This window comes from Protopterus annectens, chromosome 11.part0, assembly GCF_019279795.1.
Source record: "Protopterus annectens isolate FY-2018-M chromosome 11.part0, PAN1.0, whole genome shotgun sequence".
Classification (NCBI taxonomy): domain Eukaryota; kingdom Metazoa; phylum Chordata; order Ceratodontiformes; family Protopteridae; genus Protopterus; species Protopterus annectens.
The window spans coordinates 1,157,127,289-1,157,149,704 of NC_056745.1; the positions used below are offsets into that span (position 1 = coordinate 1,157,127,289).

General features: G+C 39.3%; 1 protein-coding gene across 1 annotated transcript in view; it reads left to right on the forward strand.

The window, feature by feature from the left end:
• Positions 1 to 22,416, forward strand: part of LOC122815754 (26S proteasome regulatory subunit 7) — a 583,850-nt gene that overhangs the window by 483,544 nt on the left and 77,890 nt on the right. Inside the window, exon 11 of the mRNA XM_044088516.1 lies at positions 924 to 1,020. Coding sequence (XP_043944451.1) covers positions 924 to 1,020 — 97 coding nt within the window. The remainder of the gene's footprint in view (positions 1 to 923; positions 1,021 to 22,416) is intronic.

A 22,416-nucleotide genomic window follows, 5' to 3' on the forward strand; every position in this document is an offset into this window, starting at 1 on the left:
CGTTGTCGCCTCACAGTAAGACGTTGTCCTGTTCGATTCTCAGCTAAAGCGTCTTCTGTGTGGAGATATGCGTGAATGGGCTTACCTTCGTTGAAGGTTGTGCGTCAGAGCTGGCAACTTGGTACGTAAAAATCTACTGCCAATCATTAGCGGAATGGAGTTCTGCTGTGGCGACCCCTAACCAGGAAAAGCCGAAAGACACAACAACAACAGGATGCAGTAACTTGAAGTTTCATTTCTCTGCAGAGTTGTGTGGCTGGAAGAAAAGCAGTTCTTTTAGTTTTGTAGGGAAAAGTCATTGTCCACATATACCCCCTCTGATTGTTCCTTCCTCCAAAAAATAGAAATAATTTCCTTCTTTAGCTTGTGTTGTCTGCAGTTTAATTAAGCTAGGTCTTAGCTGCTTTCTCGCTCTCAGATTAATAATATTTAATCTATGTGCTTTTTGTTTTTAATATCATCACCAGAAAGGCCAGACCATGTGTATTTTCTCATAAAGTCTTTGAGTGCTTCCCTTTGATTTGCTCTGGTACTTCTGTAAGCCTCGAGTTGTCTCTGTATGACCTACCCCCAGATTAGTTTGCTGCAGTGTTCTATAAAATCTAGACTGTATTCTTTCTACTAATATGTCAGGGCTTTTTTTTCTTTGTAGGATACTGGTGCCTTTGTCAGGATTACCCTATGAGTATTGGTATGGTTGTTAACTATTAGTGTACATGAGCCAGTTGCTGGCTTGAAACAGCTACATTACTTAAGCATCTCAGCATGTCAGATGCATTGTAGGCATTAACTGTCTTAGACAAAATTTGGGGTTGAATCGCTGTAAACATTCAAGGCTATTGCAGTAGGCAAAACAATTGTATATATTATATTATTCAGTATGAAAGTAAGTAATTTGTTTTCTAATTTTTTTTTTTTTGTAGGGTCGTACACATATATTCAAGATTCATGCACGGTCTATGAGTGTTGAAAGAGATATAAGGTTTGAGTTGCTTGCTCGACTTTGCCCAAACAGTACAGGTATGTAAGAATTGTAATGCCAGTAGTGTTTTTGCATTTGAGTATTAAATGAAGTGCAATTCTTTGCCCATTTTAGCACTCACAGAGCAGCTGGTGTATAGTGCATTTTTCAACATAGTTATTTTCCTATCACAAGCTGCTCAAACTCCTGATATTTCTGCTTAAAGTGTCATATTTGTGTTAAAAAGTTTGTTTTGTTGTAAAAGTCATCTAACTAGTGCATTCATTTGATTATGTTTCTTTTCTGTATCTGTACTATGAGTGTTTAGAAAGATGAGACAAAGAATTAAAAGAATCGTAACTGTAAGTGTTTTTAGTCATATCTTTTTCTCAAAAATTTATTTGTGTCCATTTTCATCGCTGCTGACAACTTTGGGGAATAATAGCAAAGTTAGTATAGCCTAGAGATATTTTCAGCCAGCCACTGCCCTGCCAACATTTTCTGGCATTTTTGTACTGCCTTGTCCCCTTTTTTCATCAACCACAGTCTTTACACATACATTTTAGTTTCTACTAACAAAGATAGTCCATTTCTAAGTCTATTTCTTTATTTCAGCAACACAACATACTTCACCCTCTAAGTAACATGATTCATTGCAGAAAAAAAAAAAGAAATACCATGCTAGACTACTAACGGAAAACACAGACTGGAACAGACATGATGTAATCATTTTTATTGGACCAACACAGGTTTTGGAATTACTCTGGCTTTTATCTAGCAGGATTCTTTTATCTGGCGTTATTAAGTTACTGATGTTAGATACAGTGCCTAAATATTCGCTTGTGTCTAGAGAGGGAAGTTCATCATTTCTTTCTTGTTGGCTAAAAATACACTTCAAAAATGACAGTGTGGAAAGAAAATGTACAGCTTGGAAGCTTAGTATGACAGTTGTACCTCAAGAAGCAGACACACTGTGTGCATAGTTTTCAGCTGTACTTCATTACGAGGAAAGTTCCTTGAGTCATATAAAGTCCATGTTCCATGCACTTAAGAGTATAGAGTACTATAGGCAGTTAATTATATATTGCTATACATTGAGAATTTTATTAGTACTAGAGAATCTATTTGATCAAGGTTCATTCCTACAACCCTCGCTCTTTAGTTTGCCTTCTCAACAGGCATCATCTGGGGAGGTTCGCAGTGTTGACCCCAAACCTTCTGCATAACAGCAGAGACCACCTTCGGAGGACTCAGGAGCATCATCCTCTGAGCCACCTAAGAAGAGGGCAAGCAAGAAAAAGCACATTGACACACCGGATGAGTCTGTCACTTTGGTCACTGATTTGCATGATAGAAAGGTTTCCCCACAATCCCTTTCTGAGGATGTGTCCTTCAGAGAGATCCTGGAGATCATGACATAGAGGGGATCCTAGCCAAATGAACTTCCCTCTCAGGATGAAGCAGTACTGTTTGAGGCATACAGAATGACCCCTTCTACTTTCTGGGTGGTCTCCCCAGTTGACAAAATGGTGGAGTTAGCAGTGAGTAAAGCATGGCAGAACTTGACATGTGTAAGTCTGCCCCATGCAAGCCAGAAAATATATTTCAACCCCCTCAGGAGAAAATCTTTTGGGCCAATGGGAACATGATAACATTTTATTTTTTTATTTGCAGTTTGTTTACCAGGATAGTCCATTGGGCCAAAAGAACCCGTTTTCAATGGAGTCATGGGGAGAAAAGCTCCAAAAACAAGTAGCAAGGTTACAATAAGGTATTTGGTTACAATTATTCAGTTACTATGTTCTAGTAAAAAAAAATAAGGAAACTTAGAAATACAGCAGGCTAGTGAACAAATATATACAGATATTACAATCTTGTATAGCTGAAAATAAAAGTTTACAAAATGAAGTATTTAAGAGTATGGGTTAAAAAGGGCACTGTTATAGCAGCTAAGGATAGGTGGGAAGAGACTAAACAAAAGATAATACAAAAACTGAGAAATTGGAAGCACTTGCCTGTGGATATGGATAGCAAGATACAAGTATTAAAATGTTTTTTAGGCCCTTAAGTTTTATACACAGGTCAGGCATATTTTTATCAACCAGAGGAGAAGTTGTAAATAGTAATTAATTAAGAGTTGAAGGATTTTATCTGGAAGGGGAAGAGGGCATGAGTCAAATGGGATAAATTGATCCTTCCAACAGAAAAAGGAGGTTTAGGATTACTTGATTTGAAGGGCTATTTTAGAGCTACACAGTTAAGGCTGCATACATAGGGTGGGATGAAGAAGCTGGGGGGTTAAATCAAGAAATAAGTAAAGAGTAGGATTTGGATGCAGACCTTTAAGGAGAATAACAACAGTCATATAAAATATTATATTCTTAAAGTAACAGAATTTGTGCTAAAAACTAAGTTTACACAGGAATGGAAAAAGGAGATTCTGCCAATAGGAATGGCATTGATTAGGGCACAGAGAATAGGGAAGAGGGGTTGGAATTTAATGGCAGAAGCGGGCAAAAAAAAAGCTATTGGAAACATATAATTGGAGAGGAAAAGGTAATGGAATGGGAAGAGGCCAAGAAGACATTTGCACTGCAGTTTAGAGATTGCTTTCCCTATCAAGGATTGATATCAGAGTATAGGCAAAGAGAAAGCGATAGGTAAATCCTAAAGGAAAAACCTGCAAAGGTTAAGTTTTTAGTTGAATCTATAACAGAAGCTGCTGTTAAAAAGGGGATAATTGGTACAGCATGTGTAATATTGCATGATAACTATAGGAATCAATCAGAGGAGGTCAGAAAAGATTAGGAAGAGAGATTAGATAAGCAATTCACAAAGAAGCAATGGGAGGACATGTATGTGGCTCCCAGATATGCAACAGAATCTAAAATATTTAGGATTTTTGCCTGGAAGTGTTTGCATAGGTATTTTATGGATTTTTGTCACGTGATCGAATTTTCAGAAACTCGAAATTCATACAGACGAGGCCATGTGATTGAGTTTCCAAAACTTGTGCATCAAAAAATGCCAACTCCGAGATCACACTACAGTGAAGAAAAGGGTAAATTTCCTAATTCTCGCTGTACCGCGATCTCCATTCAGAATCTTCAAGTTTTCAAAATCTTGTTCAAATGGTCATGACCAGATGAATTTCGGGTTTCTGAAAACTTGACAAACTGATAGGGATCCATTTTATACACCATGCAGACTCCAAAGAATTTTTCCTCAGGTAGATGGTAAATGTTGGTGTTGTAAGAAAAGAAAGAAAGAACTATCTGGGAGCATATTTTCTCAGAGTGTAATTAGCTGGCAGAGTTTAAAAATTCTCTCACCTGTCAGGAATACTGGGAGAGCAAATGGGTTTAACTAAGCAAATTATTTTTTTGAGCTAGGATAACAGGATATGAATTACGTAGACACACAGTAGGGTCTTGTTAAGTTTAATTCTGGTGACTGCCAAAAACGCAGTTACTGGAAAACGGAAATCAAAGTCTAAAACAGCCGTACTTGAAGTAGTGAATATTGTAACAGAGATAAAAAAACAGGACATAGGATCTTTAGAAAAGGGTAGGAGTAAATTACATAGACAAAATGGAAATTGTAGGAACAATACATGTAGGAAAACTATTCTGGAGAAGGAATGAGGTTTAAGAGAAAGCAGGAATTTAATAATTTATGTAATGTTGGATTGATCATAATGTATAGAAAAATATATCTGATGTATAGTGTTTGTAACTGTGAACTTACATAATGTAAATGTGCCAATGTCATAAGTGATAATTCAGTAAAGGTGTTAAAAAAAATTTCTGCACCAAAACCTTTACACTGGATTTCATTATAATTGCGACAGACACCGAAGAGTTGTCAGAAGACTCTTCATCTATCTATTACCTAACAAGGAGTCTCAGGTTATAGATATACTGTGGAAGCAGATGTATGCATCCGGTACCTTTGCAATTAGAGCCATGAGCTATGCCTCTTGTATGATTAAGTTACAGATGGATCTAGCTCAGCAAGCTCTATCCACTGTGTACAACCAGAGTCACAGTAGCAAATACAGGTTTCTCTGTCCACAGTGTCCAATATCACCAACCTGTCCATGCATCTGTTGCCTAATGCTGTGGCTGGAGCAGGTGTTACCATGAGGTGACAAACTTGTCTGTGTTTGTGCAGTTTTGCGGATAACTTTAAGGAATCCTTCACAAACGTTCTCTTCAATGGAACCATCTTGTTTGGTAAAACAGTTAAGGAATGTGTGCAGAGGGGTGAGCAGGATGGCAAGACACTATCTGTGGTAGGAAAGAAATTCAAAACACCTCAGTGCACTTTTAGTAGGACTCAAAGGGGTGCTCAATCACTTGTTTCGTAAATCTCCCTGTCAGTATGACTTCTCTTGTGACAGAGGTGGCCACGGTAGAGGAGGCTGCTTCAGTGGACACAGGCCCAGAGGCCAAGGAAGTCCACAGCACCAGGGATTCCATGGGTCCTTCTTTGCAGGCAACCTCAGAATCTCTGAAGGGTTGCTGGACTTCCCCACCCTGGAGGCAGTCAGAGGATGCGTTTCCCTCTACCATTACTCATTTTTCACCATCACAATGGACAGTTGGGTAAGAGGGATAATAACCAGAGGTTATCAAATTTAATTTTTGGAACCCCCTTCATCCCCCAGATCGTGTTGCCAGATATCCCACTGAATCAGGCAAACACAGCTATTTTAGAGGTTCTCCTTGTCTGTTACAAAAAAAGAGCCATTTAGAGGTTCTACCAGAGCAGCAAGGGTCTGGATTCTACTTGTGTTTCTTTTTGGTTTAAAAGAAAATACAGGGCTGCCAGCCTATTCTGCCTCCTAAACATTTACATTGAAAAGAGTGACTTTTGAATGATCATAGTACAGTCTGTTCTTCCATGTCTTCAAAAGAATGAATGGATGTGTTATATATACACCTTTGCATAAAGATAGAGAAGGAGTCCAGGAGAGTTCTATGCTTCTGCTTGGGGGGCAGTCATTTTCAATTTAGTAGCAGCTCATCTATGACTACAGGGATTCAAAATATTCCCATAAGTAGATGACTGGCTCCTGGTTGCCTCATGCAGGGAGTGCCTTCTTCAGATAAAGGACTGTCTTCTTCATCTTTGTGCTTCTGGGTATTACTGTAAAGTTGCCTTTGGACACAACATTGTCCCAGAGCTCTCTTCCACAAGAGATAGTATCACTGCAGAGTGGTTCAGGTTCCTCTAGATTCCAGCCACCCTCCATCAAGATTGATTTTAAATGCCTTAGGATTAATGGCAGCATCCATTCTCATGGTGCAGTTTGCCTGTTAGCATATGAGCATTCTATAATGGTTACTCCAGTCACAGTGGTCTTGGAAGTATAATCCTCTATCTCTTCCTTTAAGGTTAACTCAGTCATGCCAAACACATTTAAATTGGTCGCTTCAGGCAGACCTTTCAAAGTCTCCCCTCCCAAAGCTATTGTAACCACGGCTACATCCTCTGTCGTGTGGGGGTGGAGGAACATTGCAAAGGGAGAATGGCCCAAGGTTCTTGGTCAGATTCAGAAGCTTGTCTTCACATAAATGACCTGGAGATGAGGGCTGTTATTGTGCTATGGAATTTACAGGCTTCCTTTAGGAGTGACAAACATTCAAGCAGATAATATGACAATAGTTTGGTACATAAACAAGTGGGGGGAACCAGATACTACCTGCTCTGCCATGAAGCCATGAGGGTATGACAAGGGTATTTTCTGATTATGACACATATCTCTGGGAGGTTCAGCGATCTTGCAGACAGGTTAAGCAGGAATCTCATTCTTCCTCATGATTTGGCCCTGAATCTAGCTGTAGTAAAGGAAAGTTTTGACCACTGGGGGAAAACCTTGCTGAGATCAGTTTGCAACCCCACAAAACAAAAATGCAGCAACTACTTTACCATTTTTCTGCATCAGAGATTGAAATCCTGGGACACTCTGTCAAGTCATTGGCCTCCAGGGCTACTCTATGCATATCCCCCCATCCCACTCATGACCAATTTCATACAGAAAGCCACTCAGTGCAAGGTCAAAGTCATTCTCATTATCCTGTTCTGTCCCAGACAGATTTAGTTCCCCCCTCCTAAAACCTTACTTAAAGGAATCACCATGGTTCCTGGATCTGATTCCATATATAATCTCCATATCTAATCTCTCACCCATTAAGGGAACCTCATCTAGATCTTCCCAACATGAGACTAACTTTGGCTTCTCCAGTTCTAGTGACAGCATGGGATTCTTCCATTTGCATGGATGCTTTACAAATACTCATGGCTTTTCAGAAAATCATCTACATGTAAAGTATACCAAAATAATTGCCATATGGGTGCAGTCTCATAACACTGATCCCATTTCATCTCCAGTCTTCCTTGTTTTTGGCTGGTTCCATCTTCTCCACCAAGTACAGTTAACACCTATTTCCTTCTTTCACATTGGTTTTCAGGATTACTCCTTGTCCTCTCACAAACTATGTAAAGCCTTTCTTAAGGGTATGTTTTTTGAGGCTTCCTATAAATGAGCTGACTCCTCCATGGGACTTAAATTTTGTTTTAGAAGCATTGTCCAGTCCTCCATTTGAACTAGCTACTTCTGCAGAATTTTAATTCTTATCATGGAAAACTGTACTGTGAGTAGCTGTCACTTCAGCCATGAGAGTGCCAGAACTCCATCCCCTATCTTCAGTTTTCTTCTACAGAGTTTTTCATAAGTATGGGGTTACTCTGAGAACAAGTTCTTCCTTCATCAAAAGGTAGCTTCTGCAACCAGGTGTACAGAGCCCATATATCTTTCAGTGTTCTTTCCAAATTTGTCAAGACAGGGTTGAATATAACTTGCATACTTTGGATGTACACAAGCAGCTTTGCTTCTGTCTTCATAGAATAGCTTCTTTCAGAAAAGGTAAGCAGTTTGTTTCCTTTACACACAACAAACTGGGCAAGAAAGTTTCTAAGATTTCTCTATCCAGTTCATTGTTAGACTTTATCTATACCTCCTGAAAAGTAAACCTTAACCCATCAAGCCTAAAGTTCATTCCACTTGAGCAGTTAGTATCTCAGTCTTTTTCAGAGCCTTGTCCTTAGATCAGATTTGTGAGGCTGCCACTTGGTCTTCATCTCACACATTTGCCAGACACTATAAATTAGACTGTACCGCCAGAGCTTCCTTTGGGGCATCCATCTTGAAGAGTCTTCTGTTCTGAGGCCATCCAGGAGTAGCTGAGGATTCTGATCCATATGTCAGATTAGATGGACTGAGTGAAGAGGATACAAAAGTTATGTAGGTACCATAATGGTAGATCCTTTCATTACAATCTATCTGATATGACAACCTGCTGTCCTACCCCCTGCCACTGTATGTATGTAAGTGTACTGCCTGGATGCCAGGAAAAAAGAAATACAGAGCACATCAAAAAAGTCAGCTACAAAAACTGAGGAAGAAACACTGACTGGGGAAAGTTCTGCAGCTGTTCAGCAAAATGCAATGCCACTTCCAGACAAGACTTCCAGTAACCTACAGGAAGCTACAAGACAGCTGCACACAGACCTGGTAAAATAAACAAAACACTGATGGAGTATATCAACACAGACACAAAAGGCTGGAAAAAATGGAAGAAGCTTTAAACAGACATTCAGATGAGGTGATAAAGTTGCAAAAAACATAGGTTAAAACGAAGAAAAGTCTGCCTGAATATGAGACTGCTCAGGAAGAGATGTTAAAAAAATAATAGAATTAGGGAACAGAGCATGTAGAGAAAACCTGAGATTTTCAGCTATCCCAGAAAAGCTGGAACTGCATTAATGTTATGAAAGCACAAATAAGCATCTGGACTAGTGTTCCACAGCAGAAGTTGATAGTTGAATGGGCACATCATGTGTATATTCCAAACCTGGCTATGAGAAAGCAACCTAGACCTTTAATAGTAAAGATGCAAGCCTACCAGCAGGAGTTGATTCTGACAAAGCTGTTGCAGAAGGACAAAGTACTAAAAGTGGGAGACACCAGAGTGTTCCATCTGTAAACATATACTATGTGAATGTTTTCAGATATCCTCCACCAAATCCCACGATAGAACTGGTGACTCTCTCTATTCAAACTATATCGCCAAAAAATGGAATTTCATCCCTCAGACCATAATAACTACTTACAACACATTTCACTTCAAAAACCTACTGAAAGACTACTTGGGAAACAACTGGATATGCTCATGTTGTAGTCCTGGTTGACAACTTCCACCTACTTTTTCCCTGTTCTCCTTCCCTTCTGTCTTAATATCATTTCCACTTATTCTCCCTTTGAATACCCAGACTCACCCGAATTGATTACTCCTCTCCTTCTTCTCACTCCCTCCTATTTCCTTCTGTAGTTGTAACTTTCTTCCCTCCCAACTTCACAATCACCGCTATACCCCACCTCTTCCCACTTTGCCTATTTACCCTACTTCTCTGTCTTCTTTCCATCCCTTCAGGGTTGTCTTCCCTTCCTCAGAATCCTGTATGTCACGCACAATAGACTTAACTTACAACTACTGCTTCATAAACACAGTTGATTTATCATATACCTGTAGATCTAAACTATTAATCTCTATTCTACTTTTATTCTAGCTCAACTTATTGTACCTTCAGCCTCTGTCAACTATATGTCACAAAAACTCTGTACGTAAAATTTATCTTATTATATGTTCTATAATTTGTGTCTCTAGGAAAATACTCAATTACTAGCCTCTCACTTGCAATGTTTTTATTGTTCTCTGTAAAAAATTTTTCTTTTTGTAAAATCCTCTATATATTCTATAATCTCCATTATTGTTCTATGTAAAAGTTTTTGTAACAATTAAATATACTTATTCTGGAGATTTTTTCCCAGGCCTCCACTGAAAATGGGCTACTACCCAGTCAGACTATTCTGGTAAATAAATACATTTTTTCATACAAGGCCTAATTGTTACACTAGTGGTGTAGTGTACACAGCTTTCTGTCAAAACTGTCTAGCCTACTAAAGACTTTCGGCTTTTCCCGGTTAGGGGTCGCCACAGCGGAACTCCGGTCCGCTCATGATTGGCAGTGGATTTTTACGGTGCTGAGTTGCCAGCCCGACACCTAACCTTCACCAAAGGCATGCCCATTCACACTCGCACCTACCTGCATGTCTTTAACATCACTCGACCGCGGGGAGGACATGCAGACTCCACACAGAAGGCACTCCAGCCGAGAATCAAACTGGAGAACCTGTTGCTGTGAGGCGACAACGCTAACCGCTGCACCACCATCATAGGCCAAACAAAACATAGACTAAAAGACCGGGTCTACAAGCATATTAATGACATCAAAAATAAGAAAGAGACCAACACTATAGCCAAGCATGTTGAGGGGCACCTTCTCATTCTTTTAAATTTGTTATAGTTGAAAAGGTGTAAATGGGGGAACACTGTGGTCCAGGGCAACTGTTTTAGAGAGACGTGAGTTATTCTGGCAAATAAAACTTAAAGCTAATAGTAAGCAAGGGTTAAATGAACGGATCTCAAGAAGTTTACTAAAACTGAGTGCATTGCAGAGATGATTGCTTTTATTTCACTTTGTAGCTGGTTTTCGTTTTCATTTTACTAAATATCTTAAGAACCTGCATAACTTTGAATGTATTTGTAAAGTGGTTTACCACTTTAAATGTGTAATTATGTTGGAGGCCTGGCTGTCATGTGATGCAAGACCTCATGGTTTTAAACAATTTTAAACAGCATGGCTGTAACATTTTTTTATCTGAGGACGTTTTAATTATTAAAACAAAAGCGCTTATTACTTTTTTGTAGGGTTTATTTAACACTGAGCTTTGGAACTTTGTCAGATTCTCTGTGGTTCAGCACTCTTTTGGTTTATGCATTAGGAGAAATTCTAAAAATGGGAGACAGCAGAGTGTTTGTGAAGAATGATTACCCACTGTACAGCAGGCAGAAGAGGAGTAAATTCATTCCACTATTCAGGGAGTATCGAGATGCAGGTGTGAGCTTCAAACTGGTGTACCCAGCTGTCTTCAAGGTATTCTTCCTTGGTGGGGCAAAATCATTTTTTGATGAAGTACATGCTAATGAGGAAATACAAAATTTTGTCCAACAAAAAGTGAGCTGTGAAACAGGAGATTCTGCTTGGTTTTCTTCTGGTAATAAAGACCAGAGAGAGACTAACTGTGAAACCTTTTCCACTGTTTCAATGGAAAATTTTGGAAAAAAGTAAAGGAGTACGAGAGTTGACTAGAAGAACTGAGAGTACATTGGAAATGAAGCAGAGGCAGGATTTGGGAGATGGAGATGAACAGTACTAAAACCAGTAACTTGATGAGGGATTACAGTGCAATAATATTTGTGAAATATGACAGAACAAGAAAATCTGGAAATATTGGACTTTTTCAGAATTTGTTGGACCTGTGGGGGCTCTAAAGTATATGCCCTACTTCATGTCATTAATGTTCGGAAAAATGCTTTGGGGGAAGAGAGGCAAGAAAGTTAACTGTAAGTAAAGAAAACATTTTTCTTAATAGTACTATTTTTGTGGTGTATGGTTTTCTTTGCATGCTATAAAGTAAAGTTTTCTCAGTTATTTTAAGTATAATGGGAACTGCAAATAGGTACTGCTGTTCTTTTTTCCCTATTCTTTCTACCTTCTCTCTTTCTTTTTGTTCAGTTTTAAGAAATGTAGACACTGCAATGTAAAAAAAAAAAAAAGCCTGGTTAAAAGCGCATGACAAAAGAAAACTCAATCTGCTTTTTCTCACTCTTGCATAAGGGAATGACTGGATTAAGGACCTTACACTGATTTAGTAACAAGTTTTAAGAGAAAGCAAGTTAATGAAAAAGAATATTGAATATTATGAGGCTTTTTAGCAAATGAATGTATGCTTACTAGCAATTATGTATCTGGCCCTCGTGTCTCCATGGAAACAATCTGATAATGAGAAATTGGCTGTCTGGTTCTCATGTCTCCATGGAGACAATCTGATAAAGAAAAATTGGTTACAGTCTGGTGGGGAATGATTGGCTGGTGAAAAAAAAGAAAAGAGAAACTGGCTAGGAGATAATATTCCCTGAAAGCATTGAGGGGTTTTCCCAGCTGGGAGAGCTATAAAGATAAGACAAAACTAGTTAACACTTAGAAGCACAGGCTGCATCATGTGCCTTAGTATGGATAACATTTTTTTTAGGTTAATTCAAGTCGGTCAGTGTGGCTGTCAGTTTGGGACATTTGTTCCTATTAGGAGGATAAAACTTCAATAATTGAAGATGTACATAGTTATTTTAACTTAGTAACTTTTAAGGGGTATTGGGGGTTTGTTTGGTTTTTTTTTGTTTTGTTTTTTTTTTTTTTTGAGGGTTTTCAATAAAACAAAAAGTTTTGTAAGATATGACATATGCTTAAATGGATATGACAAGAAATAACTATATAAAAGTTCAACCTGCCAAACAGTGTATGCCTGTAATACAAAAGCTGGAACTAGACATTTAACAAAAAGGTGTTATACATAAAAGGTGGGAAAAATAAGTTTTTAATAAAATGATGCTTTCTGTAATGTCTTTCAATGTCAGTGGTCTCACAGATAAATACAAAAAAAAAAAAAAATAGTGAACTATATTAAAAATGTAAAGTACAAATAGTTATGTTACATGCAACATACTTGGAAAGAACTGAACATGTGAATTTGGTGAAGAAAGGTTTTCAGGATGGTTATTTAGTGGAATATCTAGGACAGAGGAAAAGAGGAGCTCCAATAGTGATAGAAGAAGATAAAAAAGATAATAAGGGTAGATTTGTAGTGCTAAGGGGCTATTAGCAAGGGAGGAAGGATTACATTGGCATGTATTTTATATTCCACCTAAAACTGCTATAATAGAGCTTAAGAAAATTCTGGGAGAAATGATCAGTTTTCAGCAAGGAATGCTACCTGTAGGTGGGGACTTCAATTTGATTATCAACAGTGAAGATGTGTCCGGGGGGGGCAGAAGGGACAGTATAACAAGGGGGGGTAGATTTTTGAAGTAATTTATGAAAATATTTGGCATGGAATATGTGAATTCAGTAATAGGAGTTGGGAGTGAATTTATATATTATTCCCCAAGATTTAAAAACTGGGCTATGCTAGATAGAATTTACATTTCACAGTGGCATGTGCATTTAATTGAAGGTCTTGATATGTATCCAATAACTATTTCAGATTATACATCAATAATAACTAAAATAAAAACACATGGTAGTGAAATAAAAATGAAACATTGGGGTTTACCCACCTGTCTGCTGAAAAGAGAGAAATTTAAGGAATGGATAGTAGAGAGTATTCAGGAGCTGTTCGAGAAGATAGAAACTACTTCTGAAAATATAACAAGGGAGTGAGATACAATTAAGGTGGAGTTTAAAAATAGGGTGGAAGTAAAAGAAAGGGAGATATGGTTAAGAAGTAACAAGAATTATTTATCAGGACTGACAAATGTTAAAGCACTGCAGAACAGGGGCAGTCTCACAGAACAAGAAGAGGATCAACTGCAGAATGCTAAGCAGAAAATAACAGATTACTGCCATAATATTCATGAGTTCAGAATGATTACTGTTAAGCAGCTGTTTTTTGATAACACTAGAGCAGAAAAACTTTTAGCACAACAACTCAGGCAACAGAAAGTAGAAAGGGCTGCCTCCAAGCATAGGGAGCCTATAAGAAGGAAAGTAACAGGAGATCCTGTAGAGGTATTAGAAGTATTTCGGAAATTCTATGAAAGTCTGAATAAAGCAGAGAAATATGGAAATCAACAAAAGATACAAATGGTAATGTTTATGTAAAAATTTAATTATGACAAGGTTAGAGAGGTAGTTGAGGCTCAATTACTAACTGTTAGGATATGAGGAGGTGATTAGATAAAAACTGTGATGTATAACCAATCTACAGGAAAGTCCCAGAAATAGATGGTATTCCTGTGGAAGTTTGGAAGCTATGGGAAAAAAACTGACAAAGGTCTGTAAGGTTTTGTTTAACAGTACTTTAAGAGGAGGAGGAAAAGTACCAACATACTGGAAGAAAGCAGTGGTGGCTTTAATACCTGAAGGGGGGGACATCAGATCCAGCTTCATAAAGGCCCATTTCAATACTAAACAATGATTATAAAGTGTTCATGTCTATACTGGGTAAAAGACTGACAAAAGTAATGCCAAAATTGATAGATATGAAACAATGTGGTTTTGTGGAGGGGAGGCAAACATTTGACAACATTATTAGCACACTGTTGATCCAAAGGGAAGCAAAATATAAGAAAATACCATTGTTGTTGGTGGGTCTTGATGCAGACAAAGCATTTGACAGAGTAAGGTGGGATTTTATAAGCAGGGCAATGGAAGTATTTGCATTTCCTAAAAAAGTTATAAGGTTGATTAGGAGAATGTACGAGGGATCAAAGGTGAAAATTAAAGTGGGTGGGGTTCTGTCTGATCATTTCTGCTTGAGCAAAGGAACCAGGCAGGGGTGTCCTCTTTTCCTTTTGTTATTTGCATTATATTTAGAACCATTGGCAAAGAAAATAAGAGACTCAGAAATTCAGGGATATAATTGGTATGGTAGTCAAGAAATGCTGGCTTTATTTGCAGATGATATTATTTTATATGTGGCAAAACTAGAAAGAGACATTACAATGTTGTGGATCATTTTGAGACAGTTTCAAATCTTTTCAGGATACAAAATTAATGAAGGTAAAACAAAGGCAATAGCAGTACATTATGTACCCACATATGAATTGGTTCAGCGATATCCATTTTTATGGGGTCACTGTAATAAGAGTATGGATTAAATATGATTCTGGTGTGGCAGCTAAGGATATAAGTGATGGTTTAATAAAGATGTTTCTTGTGAATCATTTATATAATGTTGCTTAGGTTATATGATATGTAGCAGTATATGTGAAGTAAAATGTTTATGTTAATTATAGTGTGATTACTTTAATATGAATCTAAATTTGCCTACTTCACAAATGATAATTCAATAAAGGTGTTTGGGGGAAAGGGATATATGGGACGAGACTAAACAAAAGATAATACAAACTGAGAAAAATGGAAGCTTTGTTATATGTGTGATATAGACAGTAAGATACAAGCAGTTAAAATGTTTTAGTACCATTAGTCTTATACACAGGTCAGGCATATTTTTATCAACCAGAGAAGAAGTTGTGGATAGCAATTAATAAAGAGTTGAAGGACTTTATCTGGGAGGGGAAGATGGCAAGAGTCAAGATGGATAAGTTGATTCTTCATGTATAACAGGGCGGATTGGGGTTACTCAGTTTGAAGGGGTACTACAGAGCTACACAGTTAAGGCTCCTACATAACACAAGCAGAAAACTATAATTCAAAATGGAAAGGGATGATGATAAAACGGGAGGGTCAAGAAACAGGGAGAGACTGGGATTTTGGATCCTTAAAGGAGAATAACAGTAATTATACAGAATATTATATCTATATAGCAGCAGAAAGTATCCTAAAAACTAAGCCAACACGTGACTGGAGAAAGGGGATTCTGCTGATAGGGATGACTGCAATTAGGGATGTAGACAACAGACAAGAGGGGGTTGGAATTTATTGGAGAAAACTGGCAAAGGAACCACGGTATTGGCAGCAAATAACTAGAAAGAGAAAGATGATAGAATGGGATGATGCCAAGAATTTATTAGGACTGCAGGTTAGAGATTGCCTTTCCTTTCAAGGATTAATATCAGAGTATAGGCAAAGAGAAAGAAATAGGGGTGTCCGAAAGACCAGCACTAGTAGTTTTTAGTAGAAGCCAGAACAGAACCTGCCATTAGAAAAAGAATAATTAGTAGAACATATAAAATATTTATATTGTAAAATGCTTGCAATTAGGGTTTATATAAATGTAGGATTGCCTGTGTTGTAAGTGATGGTTTAATAAAGATGTTTCTTGTTTAAAAAAGGACAAGAATTGAATAATGTATGTAATGTTGCTTAGGTTATGTGGTATATAGCAGTATGTGAAGTATAATATTTGCAAACGTGAACTTGTTATACAGTTTGATTACATTTATATAAATGTAAATTTGCCTGTGTCACAAATAATTCAGTAAAGGTGTTTAAAAAAAGTTAGGAAGGGCTAAAGGTTGGAGCACTAAATCAGCTGGATTGGATCAAAGCTGGGGTTTGAAGATGCATATGTCATATTGGACAAACTACAATGAAAGGATCTATCATTATGATAAGTACATAAGTTTTGTTTGCTTAACACCCCCTTGATAAAAATAACTCACCTGGAACTCTGTCTCAGGAGATTTTCAAGAATTTTGAAGAGAACAGAAAACCATTCATTTTTTTCATTCTTCTCTCCTTAAATCTGGGAAATCCTAGACTAGATCCTGTTGTAGAAGATAGACCAAGCAGGAAAATACAGGCAGCAGAGGTAGTCAGATGAATCAGCGTCCTTAGAGGAAAAAATGGTCTTTGAATGTGTGTGAGTACGAAAGATTAGCAGGCAGACATTCAAATAAAGTAACAAATGGCGAGTGAGACAAAATGAGCTTTAAACGTCACAACTGAAACATGTAATTGTTGTATGTGTGTCTGTATGGGTCTTCCAGGTGAAACTGGTGTGTGAGTGTCTTGGTATGTCGGACAGGTGTGAGCCATGCATGGTAGAGGGGGCAGTTTATCGTTGTCTACCCCACCTTGAAAACTGGCTCCGCCAGGAGCTGCATTGGTAGGTCCATCCCCACAGTCAGATCCACTGCTGCTACCTGAATGTGACTGATGTCTGCTGGGCGAGCTCCTCTCACAAGGACACCCAGGACCACGACCCCATGGTCTGCCATGTCTGGGTATGGACATCTCAACCACTGATGAAGCAGTAGAAGTACTGCCACTGTGAAGCAGGATCGGGCACGGCCACATCGGCTAACAGCAGATGATGTGGCTGACCTACGCCCACAACAAGGCCGTCCCCTCCCAGAAGATATTCCATCACAGACACTGCTCGTTCCACTGTGACATTTATCTGAGCCATTGAATCGGCAGCACGATGGAGGCAGTCATGAATGTCAGCCTATGCCACATCTACAACCCTAAGCATTTCTGTGGAGGACTATAGGAATGTGCCTGTGCTTCCACGATGGCCCTAAACATATGTAGAGTGGCATGGGAAGACACACCTGGATAAGGGAGGAGGATGGAGAGCAGGCCTCCTCTGAGCACTCCTAACAACCTTCCTGCGTGGGACCTCTCTGGCTATGGCCAGAGTCAGCAGGCACTGAAGCCGCAGTAATCACTCTTCCTTGATCAGGTGTCTCACCCTCCACCTGTCCAGTGTCTGAGGGCTTACTAAAATGGGTCGGCTTAGGCCCCCTGGGAAATGCAGGAGATGGCTGAATGTCAACCTCATTTTCAGATTCAACCTCTGTACCCCCCCTCCCGGACTATGCCTCTGTTTGGCTACCGTCAACATCAGAGTCTGGTGATACTCTGACATCAGGTGATAAGAGTCCTACACTTTCTGTGTCAGGATCACCTACGATAATAAGCAACAAACACAAGAAAGAAATTAATAGCTACACTACTGTAGTCAAATATATGCTAACAAACTAACAGTGGTGCCACTAATACAGGCAGTGCATCAATACACACAGCAGTCCTGACACCCATATAACACATATGGATAAAATAAATATTTCTTTGAACTGCTCATCACTACTGACAAAAAATATTTGGCTTACCATGTGCAGGTGATTTTATGCTTCCAATGCATGATGGTCCTGGAAGATGTTAAGAAAAAGGTCAGGACACCATCATCACAATTAACAGTAACATAGGGGGTTAAAACTTTTTGTCCTTTATATATCCATTAACAAGACTTTTAACAAGAACTTGAATGACAAGTCCATCCTAAGCCCATGTCTAAGCAATCAGAATTTGTTGTTAACCGTATCAGTCTAGAACTATCCCCCCAAACAAGTTTAATGTTAAAAAGAAATTAAGTGTTGCTGCCAGTATTGCACTATATAAGAAGTATTTCACACTTGAGATAGATAAGCCTACATGGAAGGTCCTCTGGGACATACTTGTTCTCCTTGAAACAGTAGCACCAATGTCAATGATATTTTTATTTTATTTATTTAACATTTGTTTACCGGGAAAGTCTGACTTGGAATGAAACCAATTTTCAGCAGAGGCCCTGGGAGAAATGCTCCAGACATATGTCTTTGTAACGTGGGAGGAAACTGGAATACCCGGAGAACACCCACACAAATGCAGGGAGGACATGCAGACTCCACAAAGAAGGCACCCCAGCAGAGAATGGAACTGGAAAACCTCTTGCTGTGAGGCGACAATGCTACTGCTGTACCACTGCACTGTTGTGCACTTTCCAGTGACCTGTCTGGATCCCTGACAGTGGACATGAATTCTTCATTTGCTGTTAATGGTGGCTGTGTAGCACCCCCCATACCCATCCGTTCATGGGCCATTGCAGCTGTTGTCCACCATGCAGATGAAATCATGTCAGTGGCCCTATGGCACACCTGATGATTATGTCTTCCTGTGGCCGCCTGCTGCATTTAGATCGACAACTATCTGCTGCCAAATTTGTATTCTGCCTGACATATCTCCATGTCCCCTCTCAAGCAGAAAGGCACTATGTTGCCTAAAAGCTTCCACAGTTACCTCATTCTCAGGGTCACTGAAGGGGGAGTTTCAGGGATTGGGATGCCTGGGTCCCATAGTCCTTTGTTGACCTAAAACACAAGAAAAGGATATTACATACAAGTTTCACATAATTAAAAGTCCTGTGTCAGTATAACACATAAAAGGTAGCATTTCACTAGTACCCACTGGAGAAACATAAAACAGTCCAAATATTGAAATTAAAAAAGGAATTGTGTAGTTGTCACATATTACAGTCACACACAAAGCAAGGTTGGATCCAAAACAAGGAGAGTAACATGAAAAATCTTGTTTGTGCCAAAACGGAAATGTAGCTTTGCTTCCCCACCCCCAAAAGAACAGGCAAATGACACATTTTGCTAACAAACCATCAGTGAAATGCTAAAAGTGTTATCACATAAACTGTCCCCGAAACATGTGTACAGATTTAACACAGAACATTCCATTTTAAGCTATTGCCAATCATGTCTACCTGTGGCCAGCACTCCCCTAGAGGTGTGTATAGTCCATCCTAGAAGGCTAACACCCCTGTGTCATTGACAATATAGGACATTTACATTTCACAGAAATAATAGAAGAGTGCACAGAGAAAAAGAGTTGTAACTTTAGCACTTGTGATGGCAGTTAATAAGGCTGTGCATATGAGAAAATGAAATGCCCTGGCAAACATGCCCATACCATCAGTACATGTCTTATGAAATGCATACAGATAAAAGCAGCATTTGCTAATGCATATATTAACAGATTTCTCTTAATGATGTATCAGCATATGCAGTATATAGCTGAAAAAATACAAACATACCTTATCAAGGTCAGTAGTCTTTTGTGCAGATATATCCCAAAGTAATATCCTCTTCTGTGTTATCCACATAAACAAGTCTCCTCACCTTCAGGTTCCCTAGCTACATGGTTCCTTTTTTATTGTGTAGATTCAGGGCTGTGATCAGAGTGAACATGCAAACAAGGTGTGAACTCATTAGAATTGCTGAATCCCAATGACTTGGGTCCGTGTTGTAGAAGTAAACATAGTGCAGGTACTCATAGGTTCATAGGCTGGTACTAGGCTCTCGGCCCTAGGGCCTATACAAGCCTAACCATAACAATTCCCTGGCTATTTCTTTCCACACTATTTACTTCCCTGGACCCCTGTCTAGCAGGGCGACTGACATTATCCCCAGAGTGAATTGCCTTTCTCCCATCCAATCATCAAGGTTCCTTTTGAAGAGGGCCAAAGAGGCGCTCTGCTTGACATGTATGGACAGTCTATTCCAGAGTCTGGGGAGTGTCTGGGTCAGGAACCTGTCCCTCCAGCATGTTTTGTTTATATTGTGATGACAAGATTTAGATCCCTGGAGCTTGTGGCTCCGAGGGTTTGGGACTTCTTTAAGTTTAGCATGTCCAAAAGCTCTGGGTTTGACATGGCCTTGTATGTTAAGCAGAGATCGCCTCGGAGTAGACAATATGCAACAGAGTATAGCTGGAGTTTTTTAACACGGTCAGCATAGGGCATCTGCTTTAGGCCTGTGATTCTTTTAGTGAGGTATTTCTGCGGCTTTCCAGTTGTTGCAGATGTCTTGAGAGGTACATACCAAATGGGGCGTTGTATTCTATAATGGGTTTAATGAGGGATGAGTACAGTGGGACAATGATCTCCTTTTTTCTCAATGAAAAGCCCCTAGTGATGAGGTGTGCCACATAGAATGATTTCCTGTCTGTTGTGGCGATGTGGTTATTGAAGGTGAGACCACTGTCCACCTGTGTCCCTAAGTCTCTTATCACACTTTCTGTGTTTAGTGTACTGCCACCTATTTGATAATTCACGGGTACATGTTTTTCCCCAAAGGGGATAACTATACATTTCTTGGCATTGAGCTTGAGCCCATGGCTCTGGCACCAAGCATCTGTTTCTGTAAGGCCCTTTTGTAGAGTATCCACATCATTTGGGGATTCAGTAATGGCTCCCAGTTTGCAGTCATCTGCGAACTTTGTTAGCCAGAGTCTCTTAGTGTTGGCCTGTACTTCAGAGAAGTAGATGCCAAACAAGGGAGGTCCCAGGACTGAAACCTGAGGTACTCCACTTTTCACTTGTCTGGAGCTGGATTTGGAGTCAGCTACTTTTACAGTGTGGGTTCTGTCAGTAAGCCAGTTGGCAACCCATCGAGTGACGTAAGGATTAATGCCCAGCTTAGTAAGTTTATCTATGATTCCAGAGTGGGGGATGGTGTCAAAGGCCTTGGCGAGGTCCAGATAGGCTGTGTGGACTGCCTTACCCTCGTCCACAGCTCTGGAGACTGAGTCAAAGAAGTCAATAAGGTTCAGGAGACAAGATCGGCCCTTCACGAACCCAAACTGGGTGGGGTCCAGTGTTTTAAGGTTGCCAATGTCTTTGGTTATAAGTTCCATGATAATACGTTCCATGGCCTTGCAGATCAGGCTCGTTAGACTGACGGGGCGGTAGTCCCCGGGATCCAAGGTGGATCCCACCTTGTGGAGTGGGATAAATATAGCTGTGCACCACTCAGTGGGCACAAAGCCTGAGGTGAGGGTATGATTAAACATGACACTTAGGTGAGGTGCCAGTTCATTTTGTTCATGTAGTACACAGCCCAGGATGTCATCTGGTCCCATGGATGCTGTATTCTTAGCTTTGGAGAGTGCATTTTTTTACGTGTGTGGCCATTATTACTGGAATTTGGCAATCTTCCAGTATTGAGATGGGCCATTTAGAGGGTGAGAGGGGGGTGAAGTTGGCACTGAATTGATCTGCCAGGATATTGGCAATATCCATGGGATCAGTATATTTAATGCCATTCTGTTGTAGCGCAGAGCAGATCTGAGCATTGCCATTTAGATTCGTGACAGTGTTTGTTGGTAATGGATTGCAGCTATGAATGATTACTGGTAGGGAGAAGGAAAACACAACAGCAATTCAGACTGCCCTACCTCCAGTGGGTGTGCAAGCCAGGTTAGACTTACAAAGTATAGATATAATTGTATCAAGGTTTTAAATGCAAGTAAGCAAGAAACATTTCACAGTTTCTGTTCAGAAACATCCAACCTCCCCTTCATTTGTTGACAGCTGCATATTATTGCCATTTAATATCCTCACACATTTTAAGGACAATGATAGAACGTAAAACAGACTGCATGGTCAGATAACACAAGAATGAGCCACAAATGCAGAGAGAAAAGACAGAGCTGCATTTTTGCAAGCAATAGTCATAAATGGTTGTGTGATTACTTAGCGCACTACACAATAAAATGAATACATGTAGAAACAACTGTCATGTTTTGTTAGTACTCTGGATCATGTTGCAGTTGTTTGTATACACAATTGCAGTTCTCTGCTGCAAAGCTGTTTGTGTGGGAAAGATGGATAAGATACCCTTACTGTATCTTGAAGGTTCATTGTAGTGAGAGTTCAAATCCAAACCTGTGTAAAAATATTTCTTGTGTACCAACAGGTATTTTGTAGTGTTTATTTCTTAGATTTCTTTTCTACATTTCAATTAATTTTCCCTTTTTTTTCTATTTTTAAAATGCCAGTGTTTGCCCAGTTTAACACAAACAAGGGAAACGGAGAAACGTAATGAATGTTAGGTTTACAAATACAAATTTCAAATATTTCCTTACATAGTCCCTTAAACAGTTCAAAGTGTCACAAATCTCAGCTCTAGCTGCAGGAATAAAAGTCCAACCTTTCCTCAACACTTGTAACTCATCAAAGTCCAACAGTTTGCATG